Below are 26,255 nucleotides of genomic sequence, written 5' to 3' on the forward strand. Positions count from 1 at the left end.
ACTCTACCTGGAACGAACTTCCAAATGGAAAGAAGGACCAAGCCCAATCTTGATAGTTGATACTCCTCATGCTCAAAGGAGTTGTAGGCAATCCACTAGGGGACTTTCGCAGATAAGTTTATCTTCTTTACAACTAATTTCATGTAATAGGTGTATACACTTATTTTATCTATTTTTTTCATACTGTGACTTAGTACTTGTCTATATACCCTTGTGATAGGAAAGTGTTTTTCCAACTAATGAGACTAGTAGGAGTGCAAATGACATGCCAAAAGGCAGCTCAGCCTCAAGCTTCCCAATCCCACCCATCTCTCTGGAAGCTAGTGATCATCCCCCTTTGGATTAGAGGATAGTTGGGTTGAAGAATTCTGTGCTAGTGTTCCTTCTCCAAACCAATCATGAATTATTCAACCAATAATTAGCTTTAAGATCCATAATTCACCTTATTCAATCAAAAGGTAGGAGGATAGTTGTTTTTTGTTTTTTTGGCTAGAAGGAAAGAGGATAGCTTATAGGTCCAATGGGTGTATTATAAGAGAAATTAAATTATTAGGTGTGATCTTAAGTTCTTAACACCACTTCAATATGACACGTGGTTACAATCACATATAATAATCTTATGTATTACTATTATTATGTTATATCCAAAATTACATTTTTTTTTATATTAAATTATCTAACCCTTGGGTCAACTCAGGTGGTGAAGGTGGGTGAGATAAAATATTAGTGTTAGGATTATAATAGGTCCATGATCCATTTCTTCCAAAGTAACCAAAATTAATTATCTAAGCCTAATTATTAAACCTAAAAGGCTAAAACCCAACTCATTTAGCCCTAATTCCATTTTTTTAACATAGTATTGGCACAATTTCAAAAAACAGACATAAGGAGACGCAAGGTGAAAATTACCCACCCAGTCACACTCACACACGTGTGATAGAAGGCGCCAAGCCAAAAACACTAGTAAGCTGCAAGCCCATATTTCATTCTATCTTCTTCTTCTCGCAAGCAGCAAATTCCATTCTATCCACTATCCACAGTCCCAAAGTTTGAAGGCTTGAACTTGAAGCTAGCACCCGTCAAATGACGAAACTGTCCCTGCTGCAAGTCCTAATTTACCAACCCAGGACTACCCTTTATGGCTTCTCTGCTTCACTGTCCCTACTCCATTGAAGCACTGGAGGCCAGGCGGCTCATGGACGTTCCCGAAGCTCGTGCTCGTCCTCGGCGACACTACCGTCTTCTCAGCCAACGAACCCACTTCTCCTCCTCTCCCTCTTGTCTAGTTCGCTCAGTGAGCTTGAGGTTTCTATCGCCGTAAGTTCATACAAATACACACACATATGCTATACTGGTTTTCTTTTTGCTTCTGCTCCTATAATTTGTTTGGGTTTTGTTGGTTTCTAATGAATTACAATATACACACATTGAAGTCGATGCCTTTGTTATGTATCGAGTGCTTGTGGTTGCGTCTTCTATGTTTTGGAACCAAGCTTGGATGTTTTATTTGCTGCAGACGCAATCATGTAAATGGGTCTTTTTCTTATTCAGCATTGCTCAACTCTCATTGTCTAACTGCAGCACATACACTTGAAATCACAATGAGTTTTCTCTTGCTTAGATTGTATTTAATTCAAACCAGTGTTATCACCACTGTGATATGTAGTAAAACAATTGCTAAAACATCTCATCCCCACTATACTTATTTACGGGGGTCGTTCTACCAAGCTATTGCTCTATGGATACAGGTACCAGCGTGGTAACACTTTCCTATTCGCGGTCCAATGTCATTAGTTTCATATATTTTTGTTAATCCACATCATAAAAGCGTAACACACACGCAATTAATGGAACTGATGGGTTACATTTGATGCGACACAATGGAATTGATGGTTTATATATGATGTATTGATGTGTTGCACCACTCTCTTTACTCCAAAAGAGAGGGGGGGTTTGAAAGATAAGATATTCATTAAACATGCAGGTACAGGAAAGGATAAATATTTATGGTAATGTAATGACCAGGCGTAGTTGTTCCTCTACCCTATTCATGCATGATATGAAAAATTCAGAATTTATGTGTCTCAAAAGAAAGATGGAAAAATTATAGTTTTTATAAAGTAAATGCTTTATATGATACTTCTATTAAGTCTGATAGTCTTCCTACCTCTCTCTCTCTCTCTCTCTCTCTCTCTCTTTGTGAAGAGCTTTAATACATTCTAGTGTCAAAGCAGGTATATATGCCATCACATACCCCCTGGAAATGTGTTCAGATTCACTCTTTGTACGGTAAAGCATAGTTCTTTCCAAAGATCCCCTATAAAGTCCATGGAGAAAGGTAACCCAACACTCCAGTTTTGAACTTCTTGTGGTGAGGTTCTAAATACAATATGCAATGCTTGACTATATCATTTGCTTCTTTATGGGAACCAAAATGTTACTTTATAGCTTTAATACTTCATTTAACCATCAGGTAGTTATCTCAATCATATTATGTCTACTCATGTCAATCTTACTGTCCACCTCAGCTGCATGCAATTTGTTTGTTTTCTTGTCTATGTTAACATTTGTAGATTTTAGTTACAGTTCCTTGCTTTGGTTCAGTAATTTTATTTTTAACCTTTTACTTTCTTCTTTCCGTAGGCATCAGTTCCAATGAGAACTTCCCAAGCCCCCCTTTCCTGAAAATGACATGCATTTAATGTCCAATTCATCTACTTATGGACTCAAGCATTCTTTCTGTGGTCAGACAGACAATTATAAAAATGTGAAGAAGATAAAGTCAATAAGATGCATAAGTTCCATTAGCGTTCCTATGAAATATGCATTATTGCTCTGAGTAATAGCATTTTAATCTAAATTTTTCTTAGCAAGATGATAATTCTTATTTAGTCGTGTTACCCATTATAAGGAAAATCCTAAACCCCTCCCTTCCCAACACTAAAAAACAAGGATTTTAAGAGAAGGCCTCTCTCTGTAGTCTGTACTAATGGAGTAATGGGTAAACTATTGTTCTTTATAGCCATTAATGTTTCACATCATCCTTTAACTACTATTCTTTAAAGTCATTAATGTTTCACATCATCCTTTAAGGAAGTACTTTTCTATAGTTTAAATTGGCTGATGGATCTAGCACATTATGGTTTCTCAGGCAAGTCAAATGCTGCTCTTAAAGGAATGTGCAAGATAGTTTGGACTATAGAGGCTGATCTGGAAGCTGGTCAGTTTCTGTACATTACTGGGGATCCTTCTGTTCTCGGCTGCTGGGAACCGGAGATTGCTGTACTAATGTCTTGTACAGAACATAAAAACTTATGGAAGGCTGAACTCAAGGTAATTTTGCCTAGCCATTCTAAGCAGCACATGATCATGCTGGTGCTTTGTGAAGTATGAAATGATGGATGAATTATATTCATTGTGGGAGCTACTCTCTTATCAGCCCTTTTGTTTTAAAGATATCAGTTCTTATAGGCCCTTTATGAAATTCGATGTCATGTTAGAACTTCTTTTTTGAAATTCTAGATATCTTTTTGACATTGGTAAAGTCCTTATCTATTTTACACAAATGAAATAACAAAAAATTCCAATGGTAATACATATCTTTTCAATACGATAACATAAGTAGTTGAAAAATTACCTTTAGATGTAGAGCTGCGTATAGACACTTGTCTAGGTAAAGGAAAAAGAGAGACATAGAGAGATACTTAGAATATGTTGTTGATTTTCGATTATTAATTTTATCTTGCTAAATGGTCCCCTTATTCACCCTTTCTTGCTTGGCAGATTGCTGGTGGTGTAAATTTCAAGTATAACTATTTTATAAAGAGAGAAATGTGGCCTTCATATGACATCATTTGGAGACCTGGACCTGAATTCTCTCTATCAGTACCCCTACCTGTGAAACAAGGTGAAAAAGTTGTGGTGAGAGATTCATGGATGAGGACTGATACTGCAATGTCTCCAATTTGTTCGTGGGGATCATGGATAGAGGAGGCATATTTTCCAATACAACCTTTACTCTCAACTCCATCTAGAGGTAAATCTCCATCTTGATGCCTTGGTATATGCAATCTCCTTTGTTGAAATGTTTCTGAACACTCAAATGCTTCCAGTGCTTTGACAGATGAAGATGAGATTATGAATTACCTTAAAAGTGATGTAATAGAGTCAAAGACTGTCATAAATATCTCTATGGAGAAGGGAAGGTTATACTCTGATAGTGAACTTACAACAAGTGATACTCGCAAGGGCTTAATTTCTAATAGTGACATAATAGAGTTGAACCCTTTCTTAGATGATCCTATGGAGGATAATGTGGACTCTGCTGGTGATCGTACAGTGAATACCAGTCAGGGGGGCTCACTTTCTAATAGTTTTTCAACTGAAAGACATGACCCTGTTGAGGAACCCTGGCTACTCCAATCACCTCTCTTCTTTCTAGTGCCCAAGGATAACATGGGGTCTGATATGTCCCAAAATAATGACAACATAAAAGATGGTGTGACAAATTTGGATGATACAGGAAAATTGTTGTCTGAAGAAAGGAATGATCTAATTTCGAAGGAACCTGTTTCTACCATTATACTTATTAATTCTTCCATATGTACTATGCAAAGGATAGCTCTACTGGAATATGGGAAATTGGTTGAGTTACTACTGGAACCGGTTAAAAGCACTGTGCAGTGTGATAGTGTGTATCTAGGGGTGGTTACGAAACTTGTCCCCCATATGGGTGGTGCATTTGTAAATATTGGGAATTCTAGACCCTCTCTAATGGACATTAAACAAAACAGAGAACCATTTGTATTCCCGCCATTCCGTAGGACAAAGAAAATGGAAGCCAACAGTTATATGTTTGAAGATCATGTTACTGCCTATGAAAATGAACGCATGTCACCTGATGTTGAAGTCACAGATGACGTCACTGAAATCAGCTCTCTGGATGACTTTTTTAAATCAATGCACAATGATGATGAGGAGCATGAGATTGAGGATGACTTTGATGTTTCAGATGTTGTTAAGGAAAACGTGAATGGTAGTATACTCAATTATGGTGAAGTAAAAGCTGATTATCTAGAAGGTCAAACTAGTGCCATTCCTGTTGCCATAAATGGTTCTAGCAATTCTCAAATGGCTCATCTCCAAAATAAGAAGAATGATACAAATACTGTCACTAATGAGAATAAGTGGGCCCGAGTTCAGAAAGGCACTAAAGTTATTGTACAAGTTGTCAAAGAGGGGTTGGGTTCAAAAGGTCCCACATTGACTGCATATCCAAAATTAAAGAGCAGATTCTGGGTATGTTGAGATTCACCCTTCGTCCCTTTCTTAAATTCTGACTCTTCCTTATTCTTTATTTTTATGAATATATCAACACCTCTGAGTCCCCTGGCTTGCAGATATTAATAACTCGTTGTGATAGAATTGGAATCTCAAAAAAAATCGGTGGTGTTGAGCGTACACGATTGAAAGTCATAGCAAAAACTTTGCAGCCTCTGGGTTTTGGTCTGACTGTAAGGACTGTTGCTGCTGGTCATTCTTTTGAGGAACTGCAAAAGGATTTGGAAGGTTTAGTTTCAACTTGGAAAAATATTATGGAACACGCAAAATCTGCAGCTCTTGCTGCTGATGAAGGTGTGGAAGGGGCCATTCCTGTCATTCTGCATCGGGCAATGGGTCAGACGCTCTCAGTTGTCCAGGATTATTTTAATCAGACGGTGACTTTCTATCATTTATAACAAAGTCATTCTGTCAATATCTTGTTTCATTTTCATGATTTTCTTTACATCAAAATTTTAAAAGAATCTCACATAGACTTATCCCCTAATTGCACTCTTTATTATGGATACTTCAGGTTGAGAAAATGGTAGTTGACTCTCCAAGGACATATCATGAGGTATGACATAAACTATCAGAGAGGACTATTTTTTAGTAGATTGGAAATTGTGCATGAAGTTTTGGGGATGGGAGGTTTGTGTGTGAGTGCATGTCTGGTTGGATTTTTCTTTCCTTTTCTATGGAGTCTTAGTGAGGTGAACATTGTAATTGTTGTATCTGTTATATACGAGAGCTGAGAAGATGGTTTTGAAAAGCATAATATGGTTCCAGACTTCTAGTTGTCTACAATTAATTTCTTTTATATCTCTGATGAGATTTATCCTTCATTAATTGCAACCGCCTAATCACTTTGCAGTCAATTTTATTATTTTTCTATGAAATACTAAGGGTCAACTTTTAATACGCTTTCCAGGTTACTAATTACCTTCAGGAGATTGCCCCTGATCTTTGTGATCGAGTTGAGTTATTCAATAAAAGAATTCCTCTTTTTGATGAATTTAACATCGAAGAAGAGATCAACAATATGCTCAGTAAAAGGTGAGGGTAGTCAATATTGCTTATGTTGCCAGTCGTCTCATTTTCTAGCTCTGAAGATGCATATTAGGCCACTTGTTAGTAAAATAGCAGTCTTCATTGAACCTTGATAGGAAATAGCCTAGTTTCTGAATTGAGCCTGATATTATGGTGAACGTAAGGTTCCACACAAATTAAAGGATTGTGATGAGAGGTTAAAAGATATCTCTTACAGCAATCTTTGTTCTGTGGGATGCCCCTCAAGTTCATAGATGTTGTGGCCAATAAAGATGCAACAAAAAATATTCATTAATTTTTTTTTTTTTTTTAAAGATTTAACACTTGTATTGCAGTTTCCTGCAGTTATTTTGTCACTCCAAGTTAATGACACCCTGATAATCAATCTTTAACTCGAGACACTAAGTATTGAAAGTGGGATTTAAAAAATTAGAATATCTTGAAGCTCTCAGCTTGTCTTGAAATCAGTGAAAGATCAGAATATCAAAGGGGGAGCCCAACATGTCCCTCGTGTATTAAGTGATGTAGTCTATCTTTCCCTCAATTGTAAAATATTTGTAGACGAATTCATTTCTAACTGTTTCTTTTTGTATTTCTGGCTACAAGTTCAATTGTTCTGAACTTAAAAGTAGATTCTTCCTTTCCTTTTTCTTTTAGATTGGGGGAAGAAGGCTTAGTTGAGTAATTTTGTTGATGTTCATTACATCTCTTGCCTTACAGGGTTGCACTTGCTAACGGGGGTTCTCTAGTGATTGAGCAAACTGAGGCACTAGTGTCTATTGATGTGAATGGGGGACATGGGATGTTTGGTCAGGGAACTTCACAGGAGAAGGCTATTTTGGATGTCAACCTTGCAGCTGCCAAACAAGTATGCTAGATGTGGAACTCTTTCTTATTACCGCTTTTGGAGATTGTTTTCCTTGCACAGATAAGCAATTTATATATTTCCTGCTAGGTAACAGTATTCTGATATGTTAGCCCTGTGTAGTTTTCTTCTATCTCAAATGATAGCTGATAGACCCATCCCCACAGTACAAATGCTTAGATATCATGTTAAACCCATAGGTAGAATTCATCCTTGAAAACCAACTTACAAGGAAAGGGTATTTGTGTTTAATCACTGCACATCCCAAAGGTACCCAAGTAACGTGGGAGTATGTTAGCATTTCCTCTCAACTCTAGGATTGGAGATGCTCAGCTCTCCCCTTCCACGTTGGGAAGGTTTAAGAAAGATTCTCCTATTTTTCCATCTATTTCTTTAAGCTTGCAGTACTTGTTTGATGTTTCAGATTGCAAGGGAGTTACGACTGAGAGATATTGGTGGCATAATTGTGGTAGATTTCATTGATATGGCTGATGAATGTAAGTCAAAGTCTCTCCCTCTCTTTTGGGTGTTGAAATGTGCATGATTCATATATTTGTGCATGTCCCATGGGCCATGGGTTTGTTTGCAATGGCTTGAACTTTACGTGGCCTATTGAGTTTCAGCCTTTTTCTGTTCCACTCTAGGATCGATATCATAGTTATTCACATTCACTTGTAGAGATAGTACATGTCAGCCTGTCAGGCATGTGCCTTTAAGGTTATAAACTGAGTTAGGCTTGAACTATAAAACTATGGAAATGCCCAATCAACGGTCATATGGCTCTGCTGGTAACATATGTTGGATGCTGTCATGCACACTAGCATTTGCTACAATATAAGTAATAACAAAGTAGATATTTGAGGTTTCCTCATTATCTTTTTTTTTTTTTTTTCGAAACTTCTAAGGCATGCTATGTGGTCTTGGATTCCTTCCAAACGTTTGGTATACATAACTGAGTTGGTCATTAGGCTTGAAAGCAATTTAGAGAATTTCATGTTTGTGTGAAAACAGGGCCTGAAATTGTTAATCATTTTATTTTGAGAACTTCAGTATTCATTTCTGAATTCTATTTGACACTACCTTATTTTCAGCAAATAAGAGATTGGTCTATGAAGAAGCTAAGAAGGCTGTTGAGAGAGACAGGTCTATGGTTAAAGTCTCTGAACTGTCTAGGCATGGACTTATGGAAATAACAAGAAAGCGAGTATGTTGCATTATTGTGATTCACAATTTTCTCCTTGCTTTTAAATTATCATGAAACTTTTAATGAGCAATATTTTTTATTATGGACAGCGCTTTGAAATAGTTTTAGACAGTGCTTTAATGAGCAATATGAAAATAGTTTTGGACAGATTTGCAATAAGTGATGTCCCAACTATTTGTGATTGGCTAGAAAGTTGCTTGAAATTACAATTACATATATAGATCATCTAATATTCAGAAATTTATATCAAGGGCAACATGATAATCCTCAGAAGATTTATATATATTGTTGGCACAATGCTTGATGAGCTCAATTGAGTTTTACTCTTTTATCTGATGAATGATGGCATCATGTTGGACAGGTACGACCTAGTGTGACATTTATGATTAGTGAACCATGCACTTGCTGTCATGCCACTGGGAGGGTTGAAGCATTAGAGACCTCCTTCTCCAAAATTGAACAAGAGATTTCCCGTTTACTTGTAAGTGAAGTTTTAGACTACTAGACGTTGCTTTTTATACGTATAAATCTGAAAGATGAAGCACCAAAAACACTTGGCACATGAAATCGGGTATAATTTATAAAGAAAGAAATTCCTTGTTAATTTCCTTTTTGATAAATTCCAAAATGGGTGGAAATTCATTTCTTTCTCAAATTGAAATACTGCAAGCAGGCTTTAGAATCTCACCTAGCTAGTAATTCCTTGTAATTTCAATTCTTTCAATTTTTGTTGTGCCTCTTCAAATATAAAAAATTACTTGGAACTTTTATCAGGCAATGATGGAACAAAAACCGGACCCAGAGAACCCCAAATCCTGGCCAAAATTTATTCTGAGAGTTGATCATCACATGTGTGAGTACTTAACTTCTGGGAAAAGGACAAGACTTGCTGTTTTGAGTAGTTCCCTCAAAGTTTGGATTCTACTAAAGGTATGTACAATCAGTGGGGTATTCTTGAATCTTGACTCAAATTCTGGAGTTTCTATTCAAGATTTGGATGGTATGAATGATTCCACTGACACCAGCCTTGTTATGTAAATTGACAGTGTGCATAAATGAATAACAGTAAACAGTTGCTATGTTGTTTTGTCCATGAAACAAATTAAATTGAAATTTAAGTAGCTAGGAGAAACTTTTGCTTTATTAATTCCAGTAGCAAACATGACCCAAGCTTTCTTGACCTGTGCTTTGAAGCTCATTCATACATATTTGGGTAATGGATTGACTCTCTCATTGATAATCACTAATCGTCAGAGGTGTAATCCTTCAGGTTGCTAGAGGTTTCACTAGGGGTGCATTTGAGGTGAAACCATTTTCAGATGGAAAGGCACACAAAGATCTGCAGCAAGTCACCATTTCCATGTTACGATCTACAGAAGCCAGAACTAACAATCCTGGCAAAAAGGTGACCCTCTTTCCAGTCAAAAAGTGGAAGACCGGTCGGAAATGATATTCACCAGATTGATATGTTTTAGTTTTGTATACAGAGAACGGTTCGTTTTTCAATTTTTTATTTTATGTTATTATATCAGAGAAGAATGTAGAGGGAAAAGAGAAGGTTCGCATTGACCTGTTTCGCTTGATGGCATTTTGTTGATAGTTGCCTGTAATTTACTTGGGTCAGTTGGTCCACCCAATTTGTACTTCAGAACTACTTAGTTCACAGTGTGTTAATGCTACGCCAAGTAATTTTGTTATAGGGAACTATTTATATTCTCAAATAATACGTCGTAGCAATTTCATAAGCAAACTATATTGATTGGCACTTTGCTTCTTGTTGGCTAATGGGATATTCATTTACTTTGTTCATCTGAATGAGTATTTCAAGCACCACTCTAATACAATTAACACCCACAGCAAAGATAACAGGAAAGTGCATATCAGCCACCAATTTATCAAGTCTGCGCTCCATGATAATTGTGTTGGTTGCAATGTATAGCCTGGTTACTCAGCTAAATTCCTTTTCAAATAAACACAAGTTGGAATGAATTATTGTCCGAATATTATCAAGGAGACTAAATTGTTGATGACGACATTTGCTATCTGGTGCTCACCAGTCACCATTAAAACAGTGATTTCTATTGTTGCCAAATAGAATCAATTATCCAGGACAAAAAAAGATATAAACTATTTATTCATTTGGTTCATACAGCAAAATAAACAATCTTGAAATGATCCAAAAAAGCACAATCATGAGAAGATTTGGGAAGCCAATTCCACACTTAAAAAAGTGACCATGATTCAATAAATATAGATTGACATCAAACAAAACCAAAGTTCAACTTAAGACCATAAATTTAAAGTGATGAAATATTGATAGTTGCTTTTCTACGAGTACAAAACTCATGACAACGCTACTCAATGCTAAAACTATCATTTTAGGCTTACAATTTGTCAAATGCAACACATAAAATAGCTAAATAGTACACATGGGTATTCGCAAGCTAGCAAATGGCAAAGTCTCAAACCTCATGTTTAGGAATTAGCTGGCCGCAATATTGCAAGTGTTGATACCATCCTTGCAATCATTGGTGAGATCATTGAAAGTTTCTACCTGCTTTTTCCCTCTCAAGAACACTTCTGTATCAACTGACACCCTCATGTAACCATCAAATTCAACTGGATTTCCATTATTAAGCCTTCTGGTTTCAAGGAACCAGTCGCTGTTTTCTTCCCAAAGATCCTTGTACTCATCAAGGAAATGAGTGGTATACTTGTCTTTCAAAGGGTCGAAGAAAGATGTATCCGGTTCATTCGTTGCAATGTAGAGGTTCCTCCCATCTTCAATCTTGTCCTGCAGGGTTGAGAGAAGCGCATTAGGTGAAGTATCTGCAGCAAGGTTAGGCCAAAGCTCCGTGTTCTTTGCCTTCTCTCCCCTCTCAATATGCACAGAGTCATAATCCCAGTTCAATCTTGACGCAATTCCAGACACTATATCCATTAACCTTCTCGATTTCCATATCAAATGCCATGGTCGTTGAACAACAGACTCTGTCTCCCCTTCACACACCCTATACCAATAGTTGTCTGGCTCCACAGATCCAAACTTTCTCATAATTAAAGAATCCTTGACTCCATTAAGTTTCATAGGTGTGACCCGATAATCCTCCACAAGATGAAGATTCAACCCATCTTTCTTCTGCCATTTATTCCAATCTGACCAAAACTGCACCGAGTCTAATACAGATGCAGACTCTCTTAAATGCTCAAAATCAAAGTAAAACCTGAAATCTTTGCCTTCCTCATCTTGATTCGATGAAGTGTAAATCGATGACAGACAAATACTCAAATCCATAACCAAAGTTCGGTTCAGGTATTGGGCTTCACCTAAAGCACACAAGAAACTCCACAAGTAATGGTTCATGCTCTTGCACCTATCTCCACCACCCATATATATTAAGTACTTACCATCACTAAATGAACCTTCAGACTTAACCACTGGAAGGGTATCATTCACAGTCTCCCCAATAACTGGCAATGAAGTAACCTGTTCTTGCTTCCCCTTCTCAAACCCGGGTTTCTGATTCTTCTTTCTCTTCCTCGCATTTACTCCAGTATGGTAATCTCCAATATCAACCACACTAAGACTACAATTTTCAGACCTCAAAATACTAAACCTCCTATAATCCTTGTAAATGGAAGCAGTCTTCCCTTCCTTAGGCCTAAACCGCCAAGCCATATCACAAGTGGTATCATTCGACCCCCTCACCGGTTTCCCAAACCGGTAAAAATGAATATCCTTGAACTTTTCTATGGTGGCCCTCATCATCAAATGGAACACTTCCGGGTCCCGGCAATCAATGGGACCCTTGGGACCCTCACAATCAGAAGATGCCCCATCAGAAGCGTCACTGGCCGGGTTGTCGTCCTCTGATATTTCAGCAACATCAGTCATGTTGATAAAGGATCCCAATTCGGTTTGATTGGGAGCCATAAAATTCTCACCAGTCCTGACCACAGTCTCATCGGACTTGAAAGTGGCATTGGATGTGGATGTGAGGAAGGTGGTGATCTTGGTTGATGGGTGAAACAAAGGGTCTTCAGGTTCATACGTGGCGGCAATAATGGTAAAGATTAATACTCCGAGCACAAACAGAGTGAAGCAAAGGTTTCCAATTAAGGCAAGGGCATTGGGGCCCAAATTCTCTGGCCGAAAGCTTCCAGTTCTGGAAAATGAGGACCGACCCAACATTTTTTGGAACCAGAAGCTTGTTATTCTACAACCACCCAAAATCCAAAAATACCCAGATAACTAAAACGCCCAAGAATGAAGAAACAGTCAAAGAATTGAGAAAGCAACTAATGGGGTTTCAGAAATATGAGGTTTTATTTGATTTGACTTGTTTATTTTCAGATCTTGAAACTAATGTGAAGTGGGGTTTCCAAGATCTGCCAATTGAAGGAATGTTCGAAACCAAAAACTGGTAACTAAAAGTGACCCAGAAACAAATTAAAGATTTGTCAGGATTACCTCTTCTGTTTCACAAGAAGACGAAGCAAAATCAGGAGGAAATCTTCATCACCCTTCTCTCTCTGTTTCGTGTCTCTGTGTGTGAGTATGGGTGTGTGACTGTGAGCTGGGCGCAGCTACTAGATTTCTCAAAGTCTGTGATTTGTTAAGTCAAAAAGATGGATACAGGGTGTAATGATTAAACTATAACGCTGATTCCTAGACTGCGCAATGGGCGTATTGCGCGCATACTTGCCTGCTGACGATGTGTCCACGTGTAGGGAGATGAAAGCTTTGGCGTATTGCGCGCCCCGCGCAAGATAATTGCCGGCTTAAAGTAGTTCAGTGTTTATTAAGGGGAGGTGACCACTGAGCAGCTTGACACACCGACAGTGGCAAAAATGTAATTAGCTTGTTGGTCTTTGGTACAAATCTCACACTTGCATAGTTTAATAATGATAATGAATACTGGTAGTGACTTATTTTAGCCGCTGCAATCTAACAACCACCAGTCTGCAATTCAAAGCAGATTAATAATGGATGGATATATATTTTAAGCTCCAAACATGTCGACCATTTTAACTACTGACTGAGACAGTAGCAAATTTCCCTCCAAATGTTGCAACATTATGAGAACTTTTGACCAGAAATGAAAATATTGGAGTTCTCTCCCTAAATTTGGGATTGGGTGTCACATGTTAGATTGATGTTTCACTCTTTGATGGGTGATAGTGGATAAGGTTTATGTGGTACCAAAAGAATAAGGTCCTTCAACTACAGTACAGAATGGATTCCAATCCAGCCGGCCATATGAACCCGGACTGAACATATCTCAAACTTGGAACATCCATCTCAAATGTTGCACATGTGATTACCACCTATCAACTTCTTTATAAAATCACTTGTGATCAGAAGAAATGTGCAGTAAAATAGCAGAGTGATTTTTATATATACATGACCACAGTTGAGATATACAATGCACCCACAATGCCACTTGATCACCCCTACTCTAATCCAACATTTCAGCTCCAGTGATTCCTAACTAGAAATGGAGAGTGATTTAGCTGGGTGCAGAGTTTTAACTGGCCAAACAAATACATAGATTCAGATTAAAACTCTAACCCAGTTTTTTGTGAACTTAATCTTCTACAGCCAAAAAGATATGTTATGTAGACTGAATATTGGAAGGTGTACAAGATGCAGCTCTCTGCTGGATGCGATTCATGCTATGCTCCATGCTCCTCTTAACCATGTCTTCCAGTAATCTCTTTGCAGTTTCTGCAGCTTTATCAGCTCCATCGACCCTTGTGGCAATGTCATACACAATTCTCTCCAGAACTGAGGACGCCAATTTCTTTTCCTGGGGAGAATCTCTTAGCAAATCGAGCAGTGTACGAGCTCTCTCCCGAGCTTCAGCTGTGCCATCTACAGTCAATCGCAGAAGCCCTGGAACTGCACCTTCTTTAAGAATGAGTTCCCGGTATTTATCTCGGCAGCTCTCACATAAAGAGAGCAAAGCTCCAACCGCATGTTCTGTGCTGATAAGGGATCCATCTTCAACAGTCTCAACTAAGGTTAAAATCCCACCATCTGTGTTTGAGATTGCAGTACGTCCTTCTTCAGAGTTGGATAGGATTTCAAGAAGGGCAGTAGTTTTTTCAGCAAACTTGGAATACTTTTTGCATTCTTTGAGGAGGTTGATCAGAGGAGGAACGGCTGTAGCATCCAGAATAGCAGTTGAGTTCTCTTTGCAGGCGGAGAGATTGTGTAGGGCAGTCACAGCATCAACTTTTCCTTGAACACTTCCAGAGCTGAGGATCTGAACCAGGAGAGGTGCAGCTCCAGAAGCTGCAATGATTGGCTTGTTCAGTGCAGCAGCTGAGAGTGTTAAGATTGCTGCAGTAGCTAAATCCCTTAAACTACCATTTTCAAACTTGAGGAGCTCAACAAGAGGGGGGATGGCTCCAGCTGTCACAATCTTGACCTTGTTTCTGATTAACATCAAACAAGGATCCAATGAGAAATACTGATTGCTGACAACATATTTGAATATTATACTAGTAAAAGACGTTACCTAATATGAGGATAATGGCCACAGAGCAAAAAAATTGCAGAACTACTGAACTTAAAATTCACATATAATAATGCAATCACTACTGAGGATAATGAATATTATCACACTGTGAATTCACATGATTAACAGTTAAGGACAATCCTCACATTAAAAAGGACAAAATGACTGCAGGACTGATTTTTCAGTATCAGAATGCTAGTGCAGCATTAAGAGAGGAGTTGTACAGCATTAAAATGCAAATAATTCAAACTTTGGGAAACAAGTTATCTCCATTAACCATCATATAGATATTTATTTTCATATTTAGAATGCAAGACAAGAAAAGAGGAAAATTAAAATGAACATTGAACTTCACAGCCTCACCCATCAATCGGATATTTTATCATAAGTTCCTAACAAAGCCAAGAGAGAGAAAAAATCAACCGAAATTTTCAAGGCTTGGACATTCCAGCTCTTTTGCAGTGGAAATAACAAATCCGTCATAAGAAAGGGTAGGAATTAAGATCCAGCTGGGTCTTAATTGGACTGAAAACAGCTAATTATTCCCTCAAGTAACAATTTTTTTTAGCATCAATTCTTTGGTCCAACCCCAACTTCCAAAGTAACTAAACAGATGACGAATTCACTATCATCTATTTCTTCCTCTGCAACTCCCTCTCCCTCAGCTCTTAAATAAAGTAGTCATCAAATCCACATAATTATAGATAACTACGGATCATACTGAATCCCTAAGCTCAATCGGGAAGGCCCGAAACATAAAACCACCTTACCCCTTCCATTTAATTGCTAAGATATGTGAGAACTTCCTTTCAAAATCCAAAACAAAGCAACCTATGTAAGAAAAACAGAAAACCCATGTCATATCACTGAATTCATCTCCAACAAATTAAAAAACAATCCCAGAACACAAAAAAAAAAAAAAAAAAAAGTTCACTCTTTCCCCTTGTTACCAATTCCCAGCAACCAACTAAGCTCAAAGCTAACAAAACCCATCAACAAAATTAGCACAAACTGGTCACTCACTCACAGTTCATCAATGATTACAACACAAACAGACACGAACACAGACAAATCCAAAGGAATAGACCCAGAGAAAGATATATACCGGTCGTTGCGGACTGCGAGGTTGAGCAGAGCTAGGAGAGAGGCTTGGCGAGCATCTGGGTTTGGAGAGAGCAGCATCGACACCAAGGGCGGTATCACACCTGCCGCACCCAACTTCGAGCGAGTCTTCGCAGACGAAGAAGACGAAGACGAAGACGACGAAGCAGAAGATGAAGACTTTCTGACCAAGTTTCTGATATCTCTGGCGGCTTCAATCTTGGCCTCAAGATCACCATGGATGAGCTTTGAGGAGATTTCGAGAATAAGGGTTTGCTTCCTCTGGTTCCATATCTCTACCATCTCCTCCTTCTCTACCACCTCCTCTCTTGCTTCTGCTTCTTCTTCCACCGCTACTGCGTTTTGCTCCTCCTCTCCCATTTCTCTCTCTCTCTTTGCGTTTCTTTACTCTCTTCGCCTCTCTGTCTCTCTATGTTTAGAATAACACGAGTTTTCTTCTCTTTTGTTCTTTTTCTAATTTCTATTTTCATAATTTTTTTTTCTCTATTATATATATTTTCAAATATATTATGATTTTAGATTTTAGAAAGCAAAACAAAAGGAGTCAAAGCCAATATGATTTACAGCCAAAACTGGAAAGTTTGATTTACAATGCTTTCCATCTTCAATAATTCGAGGAATAGTTATAATAAATAAATAAATGCCAACTTCATTTATTCACGTAAGTACGTGAGAAGGACTTAAAATATTAGATCGTATATATAAATTTCACAATAGATTCTACCCTAATTAATAATTTAGAATCATCCAAATTTGAGGTATAATATTTTTATATTCAACAATATGAACAACAGTTATAACATGTATATATATTAACGTAAGGTATTCACATATGTGTTAGCAATAAAAAGTAAAAAATATATCGTATAATATAAATTTTATAACAAATTCCACACTTATAGTTATCGATCAATAATTTAGAATCACCCAAATTTGAGGTACAGTGCTTTTCATCTTTAATATTGTGACTAATAGTTATACTAACATAAAAGTACATGTGGGTGATTGAAATTGTGTATTATATAAATTTTACTACATTTCATAAAACTAGGTAGTTTAGAATTACTTTCATACTCCATTATGCATTTGAGAGAAATGCCCCATATAATTAATGTGAGTATTATCTTTTTGATTTAGAGTGGAGGTTTATTTTACAAGCTCAGCAAATTAAAGTGATTTCTATTAAGACAAAATTTAGAGTCATTTACCGCTTTTTAAAATTAATTTATACATGCTGGATAGGAATTAGGACTATAAAATACAAGGTGGTGGTCTTCTAAATATTCTGCGGTCGCAAGAATATATAGAGGGAGGACAAACACCCAAGTCACGACAACCACAAAAGTTCCAAACTATACCACTAATTCTTATTATTCTAAAAACTACAAAATATATATAAACTATTTTTATCCACTTGTTTTTTGTTAAGGATTCATTTAATATATACTTTTTACCCATTTGTTTTGTATAAATAAGTTCACTTTCATAAAATCCAAAAAATGTAAACATGATGAGGACCATATTCTATAACACAATCTTTTTTTTTTTCTTTTTTCATTACAAGCAATCAGCTGCTGTAGTCTACTCTAAATATATATAGGGAGCTTGGACCTACCATAGTTTTGCTTGGAATGTACTTAATTTGATAAATATTTTCTCATTTTGTTTATAGAGTGAAATTTAACTTATGTATTTGTACTTATTAATTAAAATTTTAGCAAGAAATCATATTATTTGTTAAAAATTCCAATGCCTCTTTCTTGTGAGGTTTATTTGCGCACGACTTTCAGACTTTCAATCAGTGAAACTTGTGGGTTCGTGCGACGGCTTGGTATGTGTATAGGACTATAGGGGTATTTTTCTTATGCCAAAATTTTCTTATGGAACCCTCATACTAAAGAGGTCCACCAGGTACCACAAACTACTTCTTGTAGAAAACTAGAAACTAATGAATTTTGCTCTCGAGTCCTTGGTCTTATATAATCTTAATCGACAGGAAAAGACACGTAGGGTTTTTCAAGGCCGAGGGTGACATGACTATACTTCCTGGTCCAGTCAAGTATGTAGAGACCTTACTTTCACAGTTCACTAAAAATTAAATATAATAAATTATTATGTATAACTATAATACTACTTAATATAATTCATTATGTGTTATACTATGGGTGACATTATTGAAAATACACCATGCATGCCTACTTGTGTTATAACACATAAATTTATTATATCAAGTTTGAGTGCAACATTTCTTTCAAAAACAACCATGTTCGCGTTTTCAAAATACTTTCTTCTACTTTTTAATGGCATGACCGTTTGATTCGCGCGGTCATCGTCGTCCTTTTCTTGGTAGAGAAAAGTGACTCAGTGATAGACAAAGAGAGATGGTTTGTTGTTTGGCCTTGCTCCATCTGTATATGGTATGAAAATGGAGAAAATTCGCATACCCTATTTTAACAAGCAAAAACGAATTAAGCGATTCATATAAAAGTTTTAAAGACAAAAGATGGTGATCACAATGAAATCTATCACTTGGAATCATGCTTTGATAAGGACTCGGACAAATTTGAAATTTTCGAAGAAAAAATCTATAGAGGTATATAAGCAAATAGAGGGATATGTCAATCATGCCACAATTGTGATGTAACTACTCTTAACAATGGTCCACTGCCTTCATTCTTACCTTGTCGGGTGAGATGAATGCATTAGTGTGGTGGTGCAAGCTTTGTCAATCATGCCACAATTGTGATGTAAATCTTTATCCTTGACCTATTTCTTTAGTGTGGAATGGTATTAGTAGGTTAAGACCAATGCTTAGAAAATAGAGGAATTGTGAAAAATAACCCTTTTAGGTTTTCATTTAAGACTTTTAATTTTGTTTAAATTTTTTTATAAATTTAACTTTGAAGTAATGCTCAAACTTTTCTCAACAAGTGCTCGAACCCTTCTCGAGTAATATTCGAGGGGTGTTGGAATACTTTTCGAGAGGAGTTTGAGCACTATATACTTAAGGGCCAAAATTTGGGCTATATTTTAAAAAATGATTAAAAATCTTTAATTGGCTCAAATTTGGATTAATTTTTCAAAATGCTCTTATATAAGTTGCTAGTTGATTAAAAAAAAAAAAACACATCTACACGACACAGATTCTTTAGTTTTTTAATAGCCTAACCTAGGGATGGCAAAATTCTCCGCCCCCGAAAATCTTTACAGGGACTCGCCCCGATTAAATGGGTATGATAATATGATTTTCGTCCCCACCCGCTCCGTATACTTGTTTAATAAAAACTCGTATACTCGTTTAATAAAAAAATTTATATTATATAATTATATTTTAATTTTCGTTGTCTTTAAAATTTAATAGTATTATTTTTATGATTTAATGTGGTTGTAATGTAATATGATAAATTTTAATATATTTTATCTGTATTATATTATATATTTATGTTGATTTGATATGTATTAATAAAAAAGATATATATTTTTTAAATAATGGGGCTCTGAATACCTTATGGAGACCCAATTACCCAATAAGACTAGTATGATATTGGTAAACTCGACCCAAACTTGACATGTTGTCATCTCTAGATTGACATTCGTAAAGTAAAAGTTATGGTGTGTTTGGATGGAGGAAAAAAACTCGGAATTTAAACAAAACTCAGCATTTAAGAAATTACATGCTCTAATTTCCTTATTTGGGTTAATAAATACAGAATTTTGTAAATTCTAGGTGGAAAAAAACTTGGGATTTGAAGACTGTAAATTCCAACTTTAAATTCCACTTAAATTGGTGTCATTTTCAAAATTCCAATTTTTACAAAAGAAAAATAAATCGTGTCGACCATGTTGACACTGCTGCCAACGTCACCACCACTAACACCACCACCCCCGCCACCACCCCCGCTGCCGCTGCCGCCGCCACCACCACCAACACCAACACCAAGATCGCCACCACCGCCATCACCGTCACCACCACCACCATCACCGTCACCGCCGCCACCACCATCACCGCCATTTCCAACACCACCACCGCCACCGCCACCGCCACCGCCAACACCCCAATTTTAGCCACCACCATTTCTCCTACCGCTTGTGGGCCATTACCCCTATCAATTTGGTCAACTCACCATAAACATCATTTTTATTGTTGCCACCATCATCATCACTCTTTTGAATTAATGTATCAAAAATTAAAACTACCATAAATTCCGTGTTTAAACTCCATTATGTTTACATGTTATCCAAACAAGAGAATTTACATATTTTAGAATTTTAAATCACATCGTTTTAAATTCCGTCATTTGTGAATTCCTTAATAATTTCAAAATACTTCATCCAAACGCACCATTAGAGTCTATTTTTGTTCACTATAAAAAAGTAGTCGTAAGCATTAACACTATAGTGCTGACACATGTCACCCTTCTAATATAGTGAGAAAAATGAATCCGTAAAAATTAAGTACGGTCATCGTAATTTTTTATTTATGTCAAAATCGTAATCCTTTTTTTTTTCCGTAGGAAAATCGAAATCCTTTTATTACTAGGCAAGTAACATGAATAGAGAGCGTATACATAGAGAGAGAGAGAGAGAGAGAGAGAGAGAGAGAGAGAGAGAGAGAGAGAGAGAGAGAGACGCATAGAGAGACGGTTTGGGAATTAGGGTTTCTGGCATTCGATCGATCTGCAATCTCCTCCACGATCCCGTAAGAGTTAGAAATTAACATGGCGGGCAAGGGCCTCATCGAAAGCGGCTGCAACGAGAGAATCATTTTTTCTCCCTATCCTCTCAAATCGATAGACTACAAAGCGTTGTTGAAGGGTCGGGTTGAAACCAGAGAGCATGATGAGTTACCAGAATGGTGCAGAGAGCTATTTGCTCACGACTTCGATTCAATAAAAATTGTGGGTTCCTGCAACGGCTTGATATGTTTGGGAGGCTACGGCTACTTTTTCTTATGGAATCCTCATACTAAAGAGTTCCACCAGCTACCAAAAGTTTCTTCTTATCTTCTCGGTCCAACGATCTACGGCTTCGGTTATGATTCAACCAATGAAGATTACAAGATCCTATTGGGGGACTCGAGCTCGATCCCTCCTGCTCAAACCCGTATTGCTGTGTTTTCACTCAAACTGGGTTCATGGAAGTATTTCGAAGGCCTCGATTATTTTGACTTAAGCGGGCAGGGGTGCTATCTAAACGGAGCCCTACACTGGTCAGAATTTCAAAGGGACGACGACTTTTACCCAATTACTGAAACTTCAAGAATTGTCTCTTTCGATTTAGCGGATGAGAAATTTAAGAAGCTAGTGTCATTATCCAATGTCATCATCAGAGATTATATCCAATTGGGAATTGGGACTACTACTGGGAATTGTCTCTTTGTAGGTGTTTACAACTTCAGTCATAACGAATGTTCCAGCGGTATGGCATTTACAATATGGGTTATGGAGGGTTATGGGGTCGAGGGATCTTGGTCTAAATTCATTGAAATTCCTTCAAAGGGTTTACCATATGTGCCGTATATTTTGCCTATATCTATTTCAAAGAATGGTGAGGTTCTGATGAATTTTGCTCGAGAGGCCTTGGTCTTATATAATCCAGAGGAAAAGACATGTAAGGTTGTTTTCGAGGATGAGGCTGGCGCTCTTATGCTTCCTGATCCAGTCATGTATGTAGAGACCTTAGTTTCACCAAAAACTGGCACGGGACCTGCACACAGGAGCAGCTAGACATCTGAAACCAACCTTTTCCCTGCTCTTAATTTCTAACTTAGAGCACAGGCAGCCATGACAAGCACATGTGTGGATGATGGAATCGAATACAATCCTAACATTTTCTAACAACTTGTAGCTGACATTGAATTTATGGAATGCATTGGCAGAATCTATCCTTGTTAAAATTTTGTCAAATTTTGGGTACTTAACAATTCAAGAAAGCAACATCATAGAAAGCGATTCCTTTGGAAATAATGTTTGAATTAAAGGAAAGAGGCACTTAAAAGAATATATATATATATATATATATGTGCTCATCTTTTATTTTCTGGCTTGTGTACAATTTGCTTTTGATCTTTTCTTTAATGGGTTTAATTCTACTTAATTGTCTTGTGCATGAGGGTAAATTAGTCTTGGTAAATTAGGATAGTACCGAACATGATTCTTGAAGGACAATACGAATTCATCCATAGTCAAAGAAAATTCATCAACAGTCAAAATAAAATTTGTCTAGGCAGGCACCATCTTGATAATCCTTGACATCCTTGAAGGGTTGCATGTCATTTACTACAGGCTTATTCATGCCAATGCCTCTTGAAAGTAACTTCGATTTTCAATTTGCCCCTTGAAACTTCATTCCTTTCACTTTACCCTCCGAACTTTACAAAATATCATATTCCGTTAAGTCCGTTACAAACTCCGTCAAATAAGCTGACGTGACAGTTTATTACTCATTCCACATAAGCGCCACGTAGGCTTTTTTGACGGACTCATAGACATACTTAACAGAATATGGTATTTTGTAAAATTTCGGGGGCAAAGTGGGAGGAATGAAGTTTCAGGGGGCAAATTAAAAATCGAAGTTATTTTCAGGAGGCATTGACGCAAATAAGCCTTTACTATATATATATATATATATTCCCTTTCCCTTTACCTGAGTTAATTACACTTACACCCCTTGAGGTTTATCGCCTTTTCACATATACCCCTGGGGTTTCAAAAATTACACATACACCCCCTGAGGTTTCAAAACTGTTGCATATAACCCCCTATAATGAAACGAAAAATGATGAGAAATTATACAAAAATGCATGCTAAGGGGTTAAATGGCCTAATAAAATTACTTAAGGTGTAAGGTCTAACCTCAATACAAATATTTTCTTTTTTGTTTATTTATTTTTGAGTTAATTACACTTACACCCCCTGAGGTTTATCACTTTTTCACATACACCCCCTGGGGTTTCAATAATTACACATACACCCCCTGAGGTTTTAAAACTGTTGCATATAACCCCCTACAAGAAAAATAAATAAATAAATAAAAAAAAAATATTTGTATTCAGGTTGGACCTTACACCTTGAATAATCTTATTAGGCTATTTAATCCCTTAGCATGCTTTTTTGCATAATTTCTCATCATTTTCGTCTCACTATAGGGGGTTATATGCAACAATTTTAAAACCTCAAGGGGTGTATGTGTAATTATTGAAACTCTAGGGGGTGTATGTGAAAAACGATAAACCTCAGGGGGTGTAAGTGTAATTAACTCTTTATTTTTTTCTCTTATAGGGGGTTATATGCAATAGTTTTGAAACCTCAGGGGTGTATATGTAATTTTTGAAACCCCATGTGGTGTATGTGAAAAGACGATAAACCTCAGAAGGTATAAGTGTAATTAACTCCCTTTTACCTTGACATCAGGTGTTGTCATATACCGATAGAAAATTCGTCTAGGACTCAGGTTGTTGATGATGTTTGCGAATTTCTTGAGCTCTAGCTTGTTTGTTCAAGGCTCTGAATTCTCAAGCTAGTTGATCCATATTCCTTCCTTGATAACTCAGGTCTCTGAATTACAAGGTTCTTTTGTAACAAGAGGCTCAAGGGTACGCTGTCTAGCCTTGCTCCATCTGTATATGGTAAAAAAATAGAGAATTTAATTTCATATATATATATATACACACACCATATTTTAACAATTTCACCAAATTAAAATTAAGCGATTCATATAGAATTTTTTAAGACAAAAGATGATGATCACATTGAAATCTATCACTTGCAACGAGACTTCAATAATTCAATAAAGACTCAACAAAATAGAAATTTTTAAAGATTGAGGCACAAATTATAAAGGGTATAGTAAACAAATAAACGGATACGTATGGAATTAATCTTAACGAAAGTCCACCGCCTTCATTCTTGCCCTTTTGGTTGTGATGAATGCATTAGTGTACATGGTGGTGCAAGCTTTGTCAATCATTGCCACAATTGTGTTGCAACTCTTTATTCTTTCTTCACCTTATATATATTTTTTGAAATAATAAAAGGGTTAATTTTGTTTAAAAAAAAGCAATAAATGCTTTCGTAAGAGAGAGAATTCAATTTCGTTGCTCCAACAAGGATTTTATTTTTCTCCAATAAAAACATTAGACTTTCTTGAGCCAGTAATTAATTTTCCTTTTATGTACTTATCAAACATGAGAGAAATCAATCTTAGACCTCTAAAACTTAAACCATTTCTCAATCTTGGACCTCTAAAACTTAAACCGAACGGGCCTAAAGGGAATCGAACCTTGAATCCATATATTAGTGTAGGATTCTTAGTTGGTCTATGAATACTTGTAAAATATAGAGTGTTGGGTGTGTAAGTAATTGTCCCCTTATGTAATTAGGATTAAATTGTATGTGTATATTACCCTTTATGATTTATGGGATGAATGAGAAACTCTACACGGCACAGATTCTTTAGCTTTTTAATAGGGGTCATCCGTAAAGGTTACAAAAAAGTAGAGCAAACAGACTCATTAGTGAGTCATTCATTACTCAATTTACTCATACGTAGACAGAGAGAGACGCATAGAGAGACGATTTGGGAATTAGGGTTTCTGGCATTCGATCGATCTGCAATCTCCTCCACGACCGTAAGAGAGATCAACATGGCGGACAACGACAGAATCTTTATTTCTCCCTTTCCTCTGAAATCCTTAGACTACAAGGCGTTGTTGAAGGGTCAGATTGAATCCAGAGAGCATGATGATTTACCAGAATGGTGCAAAGAGCTATTTGTGTACGACTTTCAGTCCATGAATATTGTGGGTTCCTGCAACGGCTTGATATGTTTAGGAGGCTACGGCAACTTTTTCTTATGGAACCCTCATACTAAAGAGTTCCACCAGCTACCAAAAATTACTTTGTTTCTTTTCGCTCCAATGTTTTATGGCTTCGGTTATGACTCCACCACTGATGATTACAAGATCGTACTGGGAGGCTCCGGACCTACTGAAACTTTTATTGCTGTGTTTTCACTGAAACTGGGCTCATGGAAGACTTTTCAAGGCCTCGATTATTTTGACTTAAGCGAGCAGGGGTGCTATTTTAACGGAGCCCTACATTGGTCAGAGTTTAAACGGGACGACGACTATTACCCAATTACTGAAACTTCAAGAATTGTCTCTTTTGATTTAGCGGATGAGAAATTTAAGGTTCTTGTTTCATTATCCAATGTCATCATCAGAGATCATGTCCTTTTGGGAATTGGGAGTACTGGGAATTGTCTCTTTGTAGGTGTTTACAACTTCTGTCATGATGAATGTCCCAGCGGTATGGCATTTACAATATGGGTTATGAAGGATTATGGGGTTAAGAATTCTTGGGCTAAATTCATGGAAATTCCTTCGGAGGGTTTACCATTTGTGTCACATATTTTGCCTATATCTATGTCAGAGAATGGTGAAGTTTTGATGCTTTTTGCTCGAAGAACCTTTGCCTTATATAATCCAGAGGAAAAGACATATAGGATTGTTTTTGAGGCCGAGGCTGGTGCTCCTATGCTTCCTTGTCCAGTCACGTACGTAGAGACCTTAGTTTCACCAAAAACTGGCAGGGGAGCAGACATCTGAAACTATTCTTATGAGTCCTTTCCTTTGCTCTTTCTGTCTTTATGGCACAGGCATCCATGACAAGCGCAATTATTTACGTATAATGTTACATTAATATGTCACATGCATGCGTACGTGGATCATTAAACTAATTGTTGGTATTTTACTCGGGGTTAACCTGTTAATTGTCATTGCATTCAAGGTAGTTGTAGCTGCTATAAGTAAGAAACGAGGAAGAAAGACTACTTCTTACTGCGTTCGTGCTCTTTTTGGGGAGCACTCACTCCCCTTCGGACTCTTAAGATGTGAGAGGTCATATTATAATAGAACATAATACAATCCTAATATTTTAGAGACTTTTGTGACTCACCACAGAAGTATTCGGTATCTTCTAACAACTTGTAGCCGACATTGAATTTATGGAATGCATTGGTAGAATATATCCTTACTTTAATTTTGTCGAATTTTGGGCTCTTACAAATCAAGAAAGCAACTCCATAGGAGGCGATTCCTTCAGAAATAATGCTTGAAATATAGGAAAGATGTACCACTATGAAAATATGCTCAATTTTAATTTTCTGTCTT

At 36.9% G+C, this 26,255-nt stretch overlaps 5 protein-coding genes across 5 annotated transcripts; 3 read left to right on the forward strand and 2 right to left on the reverse strand.

The window, feature by feature from the left end:
• The first annotated feature begins 991 nt into the window (after positions 1-991).
• On the forward strand, positions 992-10,203 carry RNEE/G (RNAse E/G-like protein). The gene is made up of 14 exons (XM_086241443.1): positions 992-1,317; positions 2,235-2,338; positions 3,152-3,333; positions 3,784-4,036; positions 4,124-5,298; positions 5,400-5,717; positions 5,855-5,896; positions 6,251-6,375; positions 7,090-7,237; positions 7,659-7,731; positions 8,326-8,438; positions 8,800-8,919; positions 9,213-9,368; positions 9,709-10,203. Exons 1-14 carry the CDS (start codon positions 1,139-1,141, stop codon positions 9,886-9,888), a joined length of 3,168 nt encoding a protein of 1,055 aa, XP_086097569.1. The 5' UTR covers positions 992-1,138; the 3' UTR covers positions 9,889-10,203.
• A 434-nt stretch (positions 10,204-10,637) lies between these two features.
• On the reverse strand, positions 10,638-13,175 carry LOC147287946 (calcium ion-binding protein). The gene is made up of 2 exons (XM_086242654.1): positions 12,910-13,175; positions 10,638-12,655 (listed from the first exon to the last, which is right to left on the reverse strand). The coding sequence occupies exon 2, from the start codon at positions 12,628-12,630 to the stop codon at positions 10,921-10,923; it is 1,710 nt and encodes a 569-aa protein (XP_086098780.1). The 5' UTR covers positions 12,631-12,655; positions 12,910-13,175; the 3' UTR covers positions 10,638-10,920.
• Positions 13,176-13,808: 633 nt separating this feature from the next.
• LOC147287947 (ARM repeat superfamily protein) lies at positions 13,809-16,499 on the reverse strand. The gene is made up of 2 exons (XM_086241193.1): positions 16,068-16,499; positions 13,809-14,879 (listed from the first exon to the last, which is right to left on the reverse strand). The coding sequence occupies exons 1-2, from the start codon at positions 16,442-16,444 to the stop codon at positions 14,054-14,056; spliced, it is 1,203 nt and encodes a 400-aa protein (XP_086097319.1). The 5' UTR covers positions 16,445-16,499; the 3' UTR covers positions 13,809-14,053.
• A 4,235-nt stretch (positions 16,500-20,734) lies between these two features.
• LOC147287948 (F-box/kelch-repeat protein At3g06240-like) lies at positions 20,735-21,850 on the forward strand. The gene has a single exon (XM_086242424.1). The coding sequence runs from the start codon at positions 20,803-20,805 to the stop codon at positions 21,808-21,810; it is 1,008 nt and encodes a 335-aa protein (XP_086098550.1). The 5' UTR covers positions 20,735-20,802; the 3' UTR covers positions 21,811-21,850.
• A 2,773-nt stretch (positions 21,851-24,623) lies between these two features.
• Positions 24,624-25,691, forward strand: LOC147287949 (F-box/kelch-repeat protein At3g06240-like). Its single transcript, XM_086240965.1, has one exon. It carries the CDS (start codon positions 24,729-24,731, stop codon positions 25,689-25,691), a length of 963 nt encoding a protein of 320 aa, XP_086097091.1. The 5' UTR covers positions 24,624-24,728.
• Positions 25,692-26,255: the final 564 nt, after the last annotated feature.

This window comes from Dryas octopetala, chromosome 4 (genome assembly GCF_963921425.1).
Source record: "Dryas octopetala chromosome 4, drDryOcto1.1, whole genome shotgun sequence".
Lineage (NCBI taxonomy): Eukaryota > Viridiplantae > Streptophyta > Magnoliopsida > Rosales > Rosaceae > Dryas > Dryas octopetala.